This window comes from Myotis daubentonii, chromosome 2, assembly GCF_963259705.1.
Source record: "Myotis daubentonii chromosome 2, mMyoDau2.1, whole genome shotgun sequence".
In the NCBI taxonomy this organism is placed as follows: domain Eukaryota; kingdom Metazoa; phylum Chordata; class Mammalia; order Chiroptera; family Vespertilionidae; genus Myotis; species Myotis daubentonii.
Genome location: NC_081841.1, coordinates 96,988,892 through 97,004,714, shown reverse-complemented (window position 1 = coordinate 97,004,714; position 15,823 = coordinate 96,988,892). Strand labels below are relative to the sequence as shown.

Genomic DNA, 15,823 nt, shown 5'->3' with positions numbered 1-15,823 from the left:
CCTATCACCTGTTTTATTTCTTCATAGCACCTTCCTCTCAATTTGGTATTATCTTCTTTATTTGTCTTCTTACTTATTTTTTTATCTCCCTTCTCTACTAAAGTGAAAACTCTGTAAGCCAGTTGCTCAATACACAAAATATTGAGCTGGACTCTGGGGACACAGGAGAATGGGAGACAGAGAGCCCTGCCCTCAGGATGCTTATCAGTGGAGGAGGATCAGCTGGGTCAATAATGCACAATAAGCAAAAAAAGGTGAAGAAATGGATAAATAATGTAATTTCAGAAACTGAGAAGTGTTTTGAAGAAAATGAAATAGAGTAAGGATTAGTCAGTGACTGGCAGGTTACCTTGCTAGGTGGGCAGGGAGGGCCTGTGTAAGGAGGTGATGCTCAAACTGAATGCAGGGAGGGTGGTGGCACAGGTGGGGGAGGCACACGTGGACGAGGTGGGGTGAGGGAAGGAGTTTTCAAGCAGACGGAGCAGCAAGCACAAAGGCTGGTGATGGAATGAGCCCGGCCCATGAGAGGCAGCCTGCGGGGCCCAAGGTGCCAGAGCAGCCAGGGAAGAGGGAGGGGGGCATGAGGTCAGAGGTCAGAGGTCCTGGAGGGCCGTGGGACTTCCTTCTCCTGCCCCAGAAGACAGGGTCAGGTCTGAAGCATGGCAGACAGGCCTGATCTGCACTCTGGAAGGACCACTCCGGGCTGTGGCAGATGGGTCCTGCGTGTGAGCATTAGATTTGGGATAGTTTTAGATTTAGTGCCAACACGACTCATGGATAGAGGGGGTGTGGGGATTGAAGGAAAGACAGAAACCAAATCCTGTTCACCACTGTTTGCACTTACAACAATGCCTGGCACACAGTGGGCATTCATTGAACATGTGTGGAATGGATACCTGGCTTCAAAGACCAAAGAATGAGTACTATACAGATGTAGGTGCGCGCACGCGCACGCGCGTGCACACACACACACACACACACACACACACACACACACAAACAGCAGCCCTTCAGGCCCAGGGACAGCACATGCCCCGCTGAGGTCCACCGCCCAGCACCGTACACCCTGGCTATGGGACATGAAGTGCATCCCTTACCCTGCCTGCCCCAGGCTTCGGCTAAATGGAGAGAAGGAGGATCAGAATCTAGTTCATTTCCACTGTGACCGGGGAAATGATTTAACCTCTCACTGCCTCGGTTTCATAACTTATAAGGTAGAAATGATCCTATCCACCTGAGCTACCTCACACCCACAATGTGAAACCGCCACGAACAAGTTAAATCAGCCACTAAGCACACAACACTCGGTGTGAAATCTGGGAGGCCCCTTCGGCCCCTCTTGGGGGTCCCTGCTGAGGCTGAGCAGGGCAGAGGAGCCCTGGGCTGGTCACTCACCACCAGCAGGTCGTTGAAGAGGAACACCTCCCTCTGATGTGCGGCCTGCTTCTGCAGCTTGTTCACGTCTGTCACCTCAAAGAGCCGGCTGCAGCAGACCAGGCGGCGATGGGGCACTGACAGCACCTGGAGAGAGGCACGTGCTCAGCAGGAGGCGCCCAGAGCTCACGGCCCTCCCCTCCCCACAGCACCCATTTCCCAGCAGATGGAGGGCCAGGGCTCTATTACAGGCCCGAGCTGACCCTAAACCCCCTCTCTCCTCACTGGGGCCCTTTCCCCTTCATCACGCTTCTTAGGGAGCAAGGCTGGGGTGAAGGGCTCAGTATGCTGGAGTAAATGAGGACGTGAAGGGATGGGAAAGACAGTTGATAAGCGCTATCAGACTGTTCATATCCAGTCACTGTCAACTGTTGCCCTCCAAGACCTTCTTCAGGGCACCCCATGTCCCAGGCTGTGGCCTGCAGGATAGCACCCCACCCCTTTCCACTGCACATCTAAATGCAAGTGTGCAAGAGGGAGGGGACTATAGGGATACCTTGAATCTGCTCCAGGGTGTAAAACTATCCACTCCAGGGGCATCTGCAGATCAGATAGATGCTAAAACCTCAGCATATAGGCTCTGGGAAGAATAGGGCTCTCCCTGCACAGACTGGGCAGCGGACCCAGTGCACAGCCTCACAAGGTCCCTGAAGTGCCCCCCAGCAATCGAGGGAGGAGGAACTGGAGACAGACCTCAGAACTGACTCCATACCCTTTGTATTTATGGCATAAAGAGCCCCCGCTGGCATGTAAGTAGAGCAGTAAACTACAGAGAACTGCAAAACCACAACATAAAAATCACTGCAAAACCACAACATATTTTCTGTGGCCCCAGTGGTTCAAGACACCACAGTCCAAAACCTACGTTAGCCTATTCTCTGTGTCTATCCAGTAGGACCAGCCAGGCATGCCCAGGATCCACCCCTTCCTAAACCTCCCTATTTAGCCATCCAGATGCTTCAACCCTAGAGCACTGGGCAGTCTGCCCCTCACCTCACCTCTGTCTCCCCTGCTGCAGCAGCTGGAGCAAAAGGCAATGACGCAAGGAAAAAAAGAGGGTGCAGTCTATGAGATACAGCAGGGACTCAGTAACTACTAAGTGCAAGAGTAAGGGAAGAGTGTTCTTGAACGGCAAGGAGGAGAATGGGAGGAGATGTCAGGAAGAAAGAAATGAGAGGAGAGGTGATGAGGGAGCTTAGCAGACACAGGAGAGGTAGTGATCCCCCAGGGGTACTGTTCTACAGCGGGCACTTACTGTCTTCATGCCCACGATGGACTTCTCCACCTTGGTGACATACGTGACATGGTCCTCATTAGACTTGAGCTCTTTCTGCTGTATCCTTTCATAGATGCCCACCACCAGCTCCCTGGGGATGTCTGCGCCATCATCCACACCTGGGGTGAGAGAAAGGAGGCGGGGAGGTGGAGGAGGGAGGCGTCAGAGGCTTGGAGCCAGAGAGGGGAAGCCCCCTTCCAGACTGATGCCCTTAAAGGGTAGCCTTGATTTTGTCCGGTCCCTGCTCCAAAGCCTTCAATGGCTGGCACCCACACCCATTACATTAAGGACAAACTCCTTAGCCAGACACCAGAACTGCTATAATATGGCCCCACATTTCCAGCCTCACCTGGAATGAGGCAATGAGGCAAGGTTCTGCTGTTCCAGAACCTGCACTCCCACCTCCCAGGCCTTTTCCCTCCTCTCCAAATGCAGCCTCCCTGTTCCTGCCATTGCCTTGCTTCTGCAGTCCACCTCCCTCCCCCCATCCCATCATGAGAGCATCTTGAAGGCTAATGTTCTGTCTTGTTTCTTTTAGAATTTCCCCCCTCCTGGGCTTTCCCCTCCCTTCCAATAGGGAGGATGGTGCTCAGTGATTAGTTGTTGAATGGGTGACAAGATTCTTCCCTCACTGGGAAGGTGGAGGTAGTTAGACATTGGATGACAGAGGCAGCCCTGTGTGCAATGCAGGTAAGGAGACCCTGTGCCCATCTCCTACTTCACAGTAATGGTAAAACTCTGGTAACAAAAATTACTAACAGGAAATACATCAACATGAAAACATATTTCTTTAGAAGCAGAAACAGATGCAATAAAAAATTCTACTTTTTCTAAATCTTTAATAACACCACACTTCTTTGATAAGAGGAAGAAATTGAAAATTAATCAACTTCAGCAAGTGTCCTTAAAGGAGTTTTCCTACAACTGAGAGGACATTCACCTTCTATGAGCAATTCTCTGTATTGACCCTGTTTCTTCCATATCTGTATCTGGTCCTTAAAGGTGGGCTAATGGGCCATGCATCACCCCTGGGGGCCTGAAGGAATGTGGCTGCGGCAAGATAAAGCTGGGATCAAGACAGAATACACAGGGGCCCCCGGTAAAGATAGAAGGTTGTACATCTTCTCTTTCTGAATATTCGGTACAAAGGAATTTTTAAAAGAGGCTACACCCATAAAGACGAAGAGGAGGGGGAAGAGGCGATGGTACCATGGGGTTTGGAAGGCAGATGAAGGAGTGACTGGATTGGCAAACCTGAGAAAGTGGACACGGAAGCACCACAGAACCTAGAAGGGCTCTAGAGTTGGCAGCAATAAGATCTGTTAAAGTGGAGGTGAAGGTGGGCTGAAAACAGGAAAATAGGTTGAAAATCGAGAAAACATTTAGATTTTCCTATCCCTTCCACTACAGCAGAACACTGAAGGTCAATCCTCTGAAAGGGATGAACCAGAAACTCTGGGTTGCAAGTCCCTCCTTTAAGCCCAGCCAAAGGGGGGAGTCTGTGCTGAAAACTGGGGGGTAAAACTGATGTCTATATATTAAAAGACCCCCTCAACCCTATTCATCCACAAAGATCTCAGAATGTTGGCAGCCAGACTCATAGCCTTTGGACAACAGATTGGACATTTCTCTCCAACCAGCACAAGAGAAAACATCTAAAGGTACTGCAGTAGGGGTCCCCCAATGAAACAGCTCAACTAAAGCACCCTATGATTAGTCCACCATTCAGCAGCCCGCCCGCACTCACAGAGTATTTAATCAGCTGTTTAGTGGCTCACTCTTAAATATAAATGGACAACCATTCATCAACTATATATGAGAAAGAAGTATGGGAAAATAGAAAATGGAAGCCAGAAGAATTAGAGGCAAGCAGGAAGAAACTGAAACAAGCAAATAAAAATATATCATTAATGTCTTCAGAGATATATAAGAAGATATTGCATCGACAAAACAAGAATATAATGCTATGGAGGAAGAACATTTAGAGAACAAAAAAGGAGTTATTTAAAATGAAAAGTATGACAACAGAAACGGAAAACTTAAACTTAGTAAGAGACTTGAAAGGTAAGGATATCTTCAAGAAAGTCAACTAGAAGACAAAGATGGCAGGTAGAAAACTATAAACATTAAAAGATCAAAGTATGAGATCTAAAATCTGAGTAATAAGAGTTCCAGAAAAAGAGGACAGAGATAATGGATGGTGAAATGAGCAAATACAATATTTAGAAAACTTCCCACAAGTGGAGGGCTTGTGTTTCTAGACTGAGGGAACAACACAGTGCCTAGTACAATAGATTTAAAACACACACACACAAAACCCCACAAGGTACACCTTCATGAAAATTCAGAACAGAAAGGACAGAGAAGAACCTATAACTTTTCAGAAAGAGCAAGAAAAAATAATAGCAAAGGTCAGGAATTGGAATGGCAGTGTTAGCATTGTCAGTTAAAGGACATATATATATATATATATATATTACCTTAATCAATAAAGAAAAAAATTTAAAAAGTTTTTTATGGAATAAAAATAAAACTGCTCTCTAGAAATGTCAATTTCTGTTCTTAATAGTTCCTCATTGGAAGGGGACTTACTGGGAGTCTAGCATCACTGTCATCTCTGATTTTTAAAACAATCCCAATAAAAATATAATCTAATGAGAGAGAGAAAAAAAAGACAATGGAGCAACGCTTCAAAATTCAGCGTTTAATGTTTCCAATCTGTAATTCTATTCCCAAGCAGGTTGCCAATCAAGAGTGAAGATAGAAGCCTGGCTGGCATGGCTCGGTGGTTGAGCGTCAACATATGAACCAGGAGGTCATGGTTTGATTCCCAGCCAGGGCACATACCTGGGTTGTGGGTTCAATCCCCAGCATGGGGCATGCAGGAGGCAGCCGATCAATGATTCTCTCTCAGCATTGATGCTTCTATCTCTCTCTCCCTCCCCCTTCCTCTATGAAATCAATGAAAATATATTTTTTAAAAAGTGTTGGAATTAACCCCATTTACTTAAAAAAAAGAGTAAAGATAGAAAAAGATATACTAGTATTCAGACACACAAGTTCTCAAAAAGGTTGCCTCCAGTGTACCTTTTTACTGGGGGAAAAAGTGTACCTTTTCTCTCTCAAAGAGGAAGCTATGAAATCTAGGCAACAGAAATCTAACACAGGAGCAAGGTGAGGATCCCCAGACGATGGTGAAAGGAGATATCAGAATGACAGCCATGCAGCTGTCCAGACTAGAGCAGAACTAGAGGACCCAGGAGACACAGCTCCCAGAATATGAAACTCAGGGAATATCTGCTGGGGCTCAATGTGTTTAGAGGAACTTGACACTTGAGGTGAAGAGTTTGGAGATGAATTAATGGCAGGTACATGAAGAGCTAAACAAATGGACAAAGAATACAAGTATTCACTCCAAGGAAAATAGAAATAAAAAGGATTTGTAATCATTATATACTTCAAGACTCAGCTTTGTATTGTGTTTGCTCAGCTTTGGGTTGTGTTTAGTATAAACAATGACATCACAAATATGATGCTACAAATGATGCATGGGGTTGTGACATAATTTTAGTGGGAATGGGTTAGTGAAGGTAAATGAAAGAGGGCTAACTCCTTTTATTCCACTGTATGTCTGAATGTTTATGAACCTGTCACATTCATATGTTGAAATCCTAATGCCCAATGGTATTAGGGGCAGGGCCTTCAGAAGGTGCTTAAGTCACGAGGTTGGAGTTCTCATGAACGGTATCAGTGCACCTATGCGAGAGACCCCACAGACTCCCTTGCTCCTTCTACCTGTGAGGACACAGCGAGAAGCATCAGCTAGAACCCGGGCGTGGGTTCTCACCAGACACTGAGTCTGCTTGTGCCTTGACCTTGGACTTCCAGTCTCCAGAAGTGTGAGAAATAAGTCTGTTGTTTATAATCCACCCAGACTGTGGTATTTTGTTTTAGCAGCCTGAACAGACTAAGACAGAAATTAATAGATAACACTAAAAATTTTTAAAAATGAATAAGTAGCAGAGTGTGAAAGAAACCGCATACCAAAATATATGTACTGTGTAATCCCATTCATATGAAATTCCAGAACTGGCACAACTTGGCAATGGTGATGGGAGGTCAGAGGAGTTGTTACTCAAGGGCAGGGGTATTGAATGGAACAGAACATGGGAGAATGTTCCGAGGTGAGGATAGTGATCTATATTTAGATCTGGGTGTGATTACATAGCTGTACAGGAATATAAACATTCATCAAGATTTCAGATTTACTGGTATAAGCCTTACAGTATGCATTTTTTTTTACCAATAAAAAAAGGAATAAGAAAAAAGAAGCAGAAGGAAGCATGTGCTTTAATGATATAGAGCAGTCGTCGGCAAACTGCGGCCCCTTGAGTGTGGCTCTTGCACAAAATACCACATGTGGGCGCGCACGTACAGTGCGATTGAAACTTTGTGGCCACACTCAAGGGGCCAAAGAGCCGCATGTGGCTCTCGAGCCGCAGTTTGCCGACCACTGACATACAGGAAACACAAGAAAGAGGGAGAAATGACAGTGGTTGCCCCTAAGGAAGGAGAGTGGCTATAGGGGCAGGGATCGATATTTTTTAATAAGCCTTGTAGAATTATTTGACTTTATCAATTATGTTTGTGCATAACTTTTATTTTTAGAATGCTAAAAACAGAAAAAATCAATTGTGCGCCCACCACACCCTGCCAGGTGGGGTACCGTATCAGTTAGAAGAGGACTTGGCTGGCAGATGCCATTCCCTATCTGCAGGGCTGACTTAAATGGACCCAAGACCGAAGAGACCTCAGAAGCTGTGAAGTGGGAAGGGCTGGTGCCGCCTAGGCAGTAGCTTTGGGGCCAGGGGCTTAGAGGTCAACCAATGGAGGACAGTCCATGCAGGGCAAGGGACATTGCCCACGGGCCCTTGCTGCTTGGTACAGGGCAGTGGCAGTGCCTCCTGGAAGCTCCCCAGGTGCCTGGCATGCAGGCAACTTTCCCTGCTATGCATGACCAGGCCCAGAGAGCAGCGTCCAGTGCCCTTGGCTGCTGAGTGACAATCTACAGTTGGGCTCAGACTCACAGAATTAATACTGAACAGGACAGGCGGGAGCAGTGGCCTCATCCACCCCGCTGCCCCCACCTCCTCACCTCGAAGGTTTCGGATGAAATCCTCCAGCATCATCTTCCGGTCAGGCTTAATGTTGGGGCTGTACATGTCGGTGTTGAGGAGGATGATGGCGAAGGCCAGGATGAAGATGGTGTCAGGGTTGTGGAATTGCTGCACCACCTCAGGGTTGCACATGCAGTAGCGCTGGCTGTGGTGGGGGACACAGAGCGGGGGCTGAGGCCTCTCCCCAGCCTCCCCAGCTCCAGCAAGGGGGACTGTGGGGGCAGGAATCAGGCTCTCTGCAGGCCTTAGGTCCGGGCAGCTCCCTTCCTGTCGTCCCCCACACCCGCTCCCCATCGCACAGCCCCTCACACTCCGAAGCCTGGTCCTCTTCCCTTCTGAGGGGACAGGGCAGGTGTCAAACACCCACGGATCCCACCACACCAACTTGCACTGATGTGCATTAAAGATTTGCTTGTTGTGGGATGAGTGAAATGCACGCAGGCCCCTGAGAGCCCAGTGCTGTTCCAGCTTGGAGAGCTCGAGGGCTCTATCCCTTTTCTCTCCCTTCCTCCTTTCTACTAGCCCACCTCTCTCACCTCACCAGGAGGGCTTCTCCCAGCCCCCAGGCCCACAGCAGCTCTCCTTCTCCACCCCACCCAACCTCCCTAGGTGTGTGTTCTGAAGTGTGTGAGGGAGGGGCTGCAGAGGGGGTCCTACCTGAAGGCCTCTATCAGCCGCTCCACCTTCTGGGCCTCCCCCTGCACTCGGATGTGCGCCTGGAACTTGCGCAGGGCCTCGTCCAGCTCCATGCCCGAGAAGTCCATCTCATCCACCACGCAGCTGAGGCAGCGGGAGGAGGGACATGAGGAAAGGTTGGGCCCACACCCCCCCTTCGCACTGGAGCTGAGAAAGGTGCAGCCACCAGTGGCTGGAGGACCCCACCCTGCTGGGGTGAGGGAGCCACTTTGCTCCCTGGGACCTCCCAGGCTTTACTCATCCCGAGGGGCTCCCTTTAATAACCCAAGAGACCCTTTCCCAGACCTCTCACCTAGCACAATGGCCTGTGAGGCAGATGGCTGACTGTTGTCTCCACTTCACAGCTAAGAACCTGAGGCCCAGAGAGACCAGCAGGTTGCCCAGGCCACAGAGCTAGGAGGAGGCTGAACTTCCAAAGCCCAGGTCCTTTCTTCTCAAACTCAGAGCGTCTCAGACGCAGATGAAAGTTTAAGACGTGCAATTCACTCTCCTAGTCATCGGAGACCTGCTGGGAGCGTGCATGTCTCCCTTGCTTCCCCTTCCAGGTCCCATTGGGGTTTCTGGTGAGGGGACCCCCTCCTGCACCGCCCTCCCATGGGCTCCCAGGTCCTTCCTTTGTAGCCAAGGAGCCCCAGTGCTCAGGGGAGCTGTGGCCACTGGGAGGAAATGACATATCATCTTAACGTGATACGTGGGAGGGGACAGTGTGGAAAGCACAGCCACCCTGGGCCTGGGCCCAGCACTGAATCTTTTGTGACTTTAGTTCACAGACTCACCATTTGGAGCCTCAGTTTCTTCTGAGAAGAAGGAGGTCGGAGTCCTGCTCCCCAAGGGCCCCCCCACCTCTTAATGCCACCTCTAACCTTGAAGAGAGCACCAAGGACTTCCTCAGAGGGAAGGGCTGGTAGGGGCTGTCCTTCCCCCACCCTCTAGGACAAGGAGCTGCCATCTCACTCTGGGAGCCTGTCCTTGGCTTGGTCAAACCCAGCCTTCTCTCAGGCTTGTCCAGCTGGATAGTGAGTCAGAGGGTGGGGCTGGGAGCAGGAGGCAAGAATTTGGCCCAAGCATGAGAATTGGCAACGTCTGTGTCTGAGCATTTGAGACGGACAACTGGGTAGTAGGCCCTCCAGGTTCAGCCTGATTTCTTGGCAGCTCTTGTTGCCTCCTCCTGATCCCTTCCCAGTGGAACGTGAGCTCTGAGATCAGCATCATGGGGCCCACATCTGCATGTCCCCGTAGCCGCGCCTGGTCAGGTGTTATAAATCCAGCACGATGGAGCCATACAGGGATGCGGCTGTCCGGAAGAGGTGAACCAGACAGGAGAGGGAGGGAGGAATAGAAGGGAGGAGACAGAGACACAGAGGACACAGGGAGTCAGTGAGAGAGACGGAGAGAACAAGGAGTGAGAGGCAGAGGGAGAGAGACACACAAAGAGAGGCAAGGAGATGAAGAGAGAGAGAGACAGACAAACAAGGGGGAGAGAGAGAACAAGAGACAAACAGAAACAAGGGGAGACAAAGAGGAGGTGGGGGGAATGAAGGAGGGGGAGAGGGAGGCAGGAGAGGTGGAGGTGGAGGAGGAAGAGGAGACAACGACAGGACAAGACAGAGGCAATGAGGGGAGGAAAACAGCAAAGACGGGACCTGGTGGGCCTCGGCGTGAAGTGGCAGTAGGTGGGGGACGGGGGCCTTGCAAGGCCAAGGGGAAGGGCACTGAACCCCAGCTTGGTCAACCCTACCTTTGGGGCCTGCCTCCCTGGTGGACCCCAGAATGGCCCCTGGCTCCCCTGGTCTGGAATCTGGGTGCCCCCCCAGGACCACTTGTCCCTGTGGTCCATCTACCTACTCCTCACCTGGCCCTGACCTCTCCCTGCAGGCCTCTGAGGTCCTGGCACAGTGCACCCCTCACAGTGTCCCTCCCAGAGCCTCTGTGCATGCGTCTTCTGGTACCGCACTCTGGTCCAGGCCTCACCCCTGAGGAGGAGGGTGGGTGCCCAGAGGCCCAGGCACTGTGCACAGTGGACAGAGGAGGCGGTGGAGCAGCTGGGAGAGGGTGGGATCTGCTCAGCGAAGCACGATGGCCTAGTTTCCAGCCCTTCACTCAGGTGACACGAAGCCGGCTCACTCGCTCTCAGGGCTGCAGCTAAAAGCTCCAGTAATGAGCCCAGAGCCTGCAAGTCAAGGACTGGGACAGGGACGCAGCTGGTGGAAACACCAGCCACGATGGGGAGCGCTACATAAATCAGTCACGGCCACGGGGATGATGACTTCAGGGGAAGACACCTGGGCCGTGGGGCAGACAGTCTCTGCATCTCACACCTATGAAAACCCCACGGAAGGAGGCTTGTTAAATGTAGATCCCTGAACCCTACCCCAGATCTACCGACTAGAATATCTGGAGGCAAGGCCTGGGAATCAGCATCCTTCAAAGATTCTTTAAAAATTAAAACTAATAGCTGAGCTGAGTGCACGGGTAGGGGGATCTGGCCCATGTAGAAGCCTTTAAAATGTGAGTCCAGCAACTCACAGGCCAACAGGCAAAGCTCATGGGGGCACATGTGTCCCCATCAGTTCTCACGGGCTGCCTTTGCAGTGGGGGTGGTGAGGGGGGACAATGGAGGTACAGACAGAGGCAGTCCCCACCACACACACATTCATGCTTCCTCCCTGCCACTGCCACCACGGGGCCGCAATGGTTAACAGGTAGCTCGTGTCCTGGCATTCTCAGATCCCGGGGGTGGGGTGGGGGTGGGGGTGGGGGGGTGGGGGGGGATATCAGTGTTTTATGTGAAACCCCCAGATGGCAGCAAGAAGCCGTGCTGCAGGGGGGAAAGGCACTATCACCTCCAGCAGACAAACGTTTTCCTCTCTGCGGAGCTGGCGTGGGGCCAGGTGACCTCCCAATCTGACAATCTCTGACAAGGACTCAGCCACTCTCTACGGCTCTGCAGGCACTCCGGGCTGGCAGGAGAGGCATCATTTCCGGCTGGCTTTGGAATACAGCTCACAATGACTGCTTCTCCCCACGCCTCCCAGAGAACCATCACTTGCCTTCCTGGTGAGCCTGTGCCTCCTGGGGCAGGTGGCTGTGCTCTCTAACAAGCCTGCTCTGGTGGGACCTCGCCTCTGGGGTCTCCGTCATCCTGGGATCGCCCATAATCCTCGCCCCTCCCCACAGCTTGATTGCTTTCTCACCTCCAAAGTAGAAGCGTGGGCCTGCACCTTGACCTCTGCTATCTCTCCTCTCTCTCACCTTTTCCACCGCTTCTCTTATTTTGCAGTATCTACCAGCACTTAAAATCTCCCTCTCCCTGTCCTCTTTGCCACCCTCGAATTCTTGTAGGGAACAGATTGTTGACAGTTTTCCAAATCCTTTCTGCTGCCTCCACCCAGGACAACCAACTACCACTTCTTCTCTTAGATCATCTTTAAGGTGAAAAATATCACATGTTTCTGGGTGGTATTTTTTGATGTATGATCTCCCCATTTTACAGAAGGCAAAACTGAGACCCCAAAGGGGCTTGCTCCATGCTCCCACCACTAGGAAGAACAGGTGTCTGGCTCCCTGCTTGTGAGCCTCTCAGCACCCCTGGGCCCTCTCCACTTCACAGGGGGTCCTAACACTAGTGGAGAAGCGCCTCTGTGTTCTCACTTACTGAGCACTGCTCTTAGTCCCTCACTGAGTGCACAATCACAATCTCCTCAATCCTGTACGATGTTAATTATCCTGTTATTTTTATTACACACAGGAAAGTGAGGCTCACAGGAGAGCTGGCCCTGCAGGGAGACTGCATGCATCCAATTCCAGGGCCAGGCAAACCGGCCCCTCCCGCTCTCAATGTCCGATGCTAAGGTGTCTCTCCCTTGGGGCTGCTCCCTTACCCAGGTGCCTGATGGGAGCTATGAAAGGGACAAGGGGGGACAACTGGCCACAGCCATAGAGTCATGTGTGAGGAGCCACTTCTCATGCAGTCAGCATGAGGCTGTGTGACTACCCTGCAGTTTCAGAGCTCGCCTGGGCACACAGCCCAGTATAAACTGGGGCTAAATCCTTGCCCTCCTACCTTCCCCTTTCTGGTCTGCCCTCCATCTTTCCGTCACTCCCTTCTTCTCCCCTCTCTCCCTCCCTCAGTCTTTCCCTCTTTTCCTTCCCTTCCTTCCAACAAATACGCATTTAGTGTCTCCTGTGTGCCAGACACTGTGCTAAGGACCTGATATAAGTGCAACACAAACACAGATCCTGTCCTGATGAAAGAAACAAATGGAGTTTACAATAATTATTTCATTATAATTGTGATCAGTTGTATGTAGGCAAAAGACAGGTTCCATGAGAGGACGAAGGAGACATATTTTATACTAGTGTGTTCAGAAAGGCCTCCTTGAGGACATGACATTTGAGCTGAGAGTGGAAGATGAGTAGGAGCTGACCAAGGGAAGAGGAGGGTGGGAGAGAGCTTGGAGGCAGATTGGGGAAAGCACATGCCAAGTCCCTGCGGTAGGAAAGAAGTTTCAAGGACCTAGGAAGGGTCAGTAAGGCTGCAATGTGGAGAGTAAAGGGGAGAATGGAGAATGGAGAATGGCAGACTGTGGGTCTGGGAAGATGGGCAGGGGCTCGACCTGTTAAGAGCTCTGTGAGTTGCAAGAAGGATTTTGGAGTTTATACTGAGCGCTGTAGGAGACAATGGAAGGGTATGATTAGAGGTCTGATAAGATCCAGTTTGCTGTAAGAAGGCTTCTCTGGCTGTTGGGAAGAGAATGAACAGCAAAAGGAGGGCAGGGAACCAAGAACAAGGGAGGGGCTCAGCTAGGACACTACTGCAGAGGCCCGAGTGAGAGAGGGTGGGGTTTGGGCTGAGGTGGAAGCAGTGGAGACACGCTGAATGGACAACCTGAGATACATCGTAGAGGAAGAACAGATGCACCAGGTGATGGAGGGGATGTGGGAAGTGAGGGAACAGGAGTCAATGATGAGTCTCAGCTCTGGCTTGGCACCTGGGGGCCTGTTGCTCATTTTTTAGGACGAGTTGATGATAGGGTGACACAGATGCTGGAGGAGACAGGGAGTTTTGGACACATTAAGTTTGAGATGTTCTTTCATACAGTATCAATTTTCCCCTCTACTAAATTCTCATTAGTAAATTATTTTATTTTCTATTTTACAAATTAAAGCCCTTCTTTGACCCTTCTTTGCTCTCTAGAAACTACTCTTTTCTCTATTCCTCTTTAGAGCCAAACTTCCAGAAGGTATCCCTTCCGTGCTGTCTCCACTTTCTCAACCCCATTCACTTTCACCCAGCTCCGGCCACGCTCCTACCCATAGTATTCCACTAACACTTCTCTTGTCAGGGCCACCACTGGCCGCCGTGCTGCCACGTCCAATGGCACCAACTTCTGTCCATGTCCCACCAGCCTCTTGGCAGCATCAACATGGTTAATCACTCCATTCTTAAAATACTCCTCTCTTGCTTCCACCATACCACCCTCCCTCGGGTTACTCTTTCCTCTCTGTGGGCCGAAGCTCTAACCATCGAACAGCACCAGCCAGGGCGTAACCAGCCCCCTTTTGAGTCCTGCCTGCTGTCTGAATCTGGGTGCTCCTGTCTGAAAGTCAGTCATGGGCAATACTCACATGACTAGAGGTTGTGCTAGCATCTCTTGCAGAGAAGTCAGGTTGTATATGTTTTATGTTTTACTTGGTATTTATTACTTTAACTTGTTTTAGTAAATATTTGATAATGTTTGATTTCAGGAATTCTTCAGATTAAAGTCCCAAACCCAGCATCCCCCTCCCCCCCAAACTGAAACTATATGCACATTATTTAGTATAATTTGCACGCATCACTGTACACAAACATATTCACGTCAAAGACTGAGTGTTCTGAATTCTCAGCGGCTTGGTAAGCTGTCCACTGGGATCTGGCCTCCTCGTCCCTCTACACTGCCACCAGGCCCTGCTTCGCCATGCCTCTGGCTCCACCAACTCCTACCCTCCCCAAGGCCACCGCTGAGATTTAGGGCACCATTTCCCTCCACAGCGTGACTGCAATAGCCTCCGAACCAGCCTTTGTTGTCTCCAAATAATCTCCCAGAACAATCCTGCTAGGACATCATTTGGCCCTGTCACTCCTCTGCTGACATTTTGTCATGGGTTTCCCACATCACTTGTAGGAAACCCGAGTTTCTCAGCAAAGCAAGCCAGGCCCTGTTAGCTTCCCAGCGTCCCTGCCCCTTCGGCATACTGGCGCCCTCCTGCCATCTCACTATCATGCCTCCACACTTTTGTACACACTGCTCTTCCTTCCTGCCACCCAACCCCAACCTTGCAGTCTCCTTTAATTGTCAGTCTCTCCAGGAGTACTCCTCCACCACCACTGGGCCCTGGGCACGCCTCTGCCTACCACCACAGTTGTGCCCATGTCCTAACATTTAGCTGCCCGTCTTCCCACCAGGCTACGTGCTCCTGCAGGAAGAGGCAGTGCTCTGAATCTCGGCATCCCTGTCCAAATATGAATCCAACAAACACTTGTAAGATGAGTGAATGAGTAAGAGACCAACTGAGTGAAAGAACAAGACCTCAAGCAACATGGTCAGCTGGGGAAGGAGTTCAGTGGCCTGCACCTTTGGAAGCTCTGCCCTGTGACCCAGGATGGCTGGGCTCACCGGCTGGCTGTGCACAATCATCTGCAGCTGATCTGACAGTTGAAAAAGCTGCCAGGGAAATGGCCCTGTGGGTTCCATACGGCAGGCAGCGCGGAGCGCAGGTCCTTCCCTCTCCCCTCAGCTGCACATGCGAGTGAGTGAGTGATGATGGGGCACGGGGGGCAATTAGAGGGCTTCCCGCAGAGCTTGTCTGGCCCTGCCTCGCAGGTGCTGCTGATGGGCGGTGCGGCGGGAGTAGTGCCGGGCTCCTCTGGGCAGGCCTCCCGTGCCTGTGGGTATCTGCAGGGGCTGCAGCAAGTAGCCCACAAGAGGGGGGAACCCTCCGCGCAGATGTCCCCTGCACCTGGGTAAAGAGGTACAGTCGTGCATAAAATGGCTCAGCCCTGATCTATGTGTGGAATCAGTTTGTGTTACAGGGAGATCCACATGATGTGTCATCAAAAATGATTTCTTTTTTAAAAATATATATTTTTTTTATTTCAGAGAGGAAGGGAGAGGAAAGAGAGAGATAGAAACACCCATGATCAGAGGGAATCATTGATTGGTTGCCTCCTGCACGCCTCCCACAGGGGATTGAGCCA

At 50.7% G+C, this 15,823-nt stretch overlaps 1 protein-coding gene across 5 annotated transcripts in view; it reads right to left on the bottom strand.

The window, feature by feature from the left end:
- The window catches only part of IQSEC3 (IQ motif and Sec7 domain ArfGEF 3), a 102,701-nt gene that overhangs the window by 11,160 nt on the left and 75,718 nt on the right, over positions 1–15,823 (bottom strand). For all 5 annotated transcript variants that reach the window (XR_009451285.1, XM_059683900.1, XM_059683901.1 and 2 more), the window contains 4 exons: positions 8,545–8,667; positions 7,866–8,032; positions 2,690–2,829; positions 1,396–1,521 (listed from right to left, as the gene is read on the bottom strand). Coding sequence is in view for 4 of the 5 variants with exons in the window: in XM_059683900.1 (XP_059539883.1) it covers positions 1,396–1,521; positions 2,690–2,829; positions 7,866–8,032; positions 8,545–8,667 (556 nt within the window). In the remaining variant the exon portion in view is untranslated. The remainder of the gene's footprint in view (positions 1–1,395; positions 1,522–2,689; positions 2,830–7,865; positions 8,033–8,544; positions 8,668–15,823) is intronic.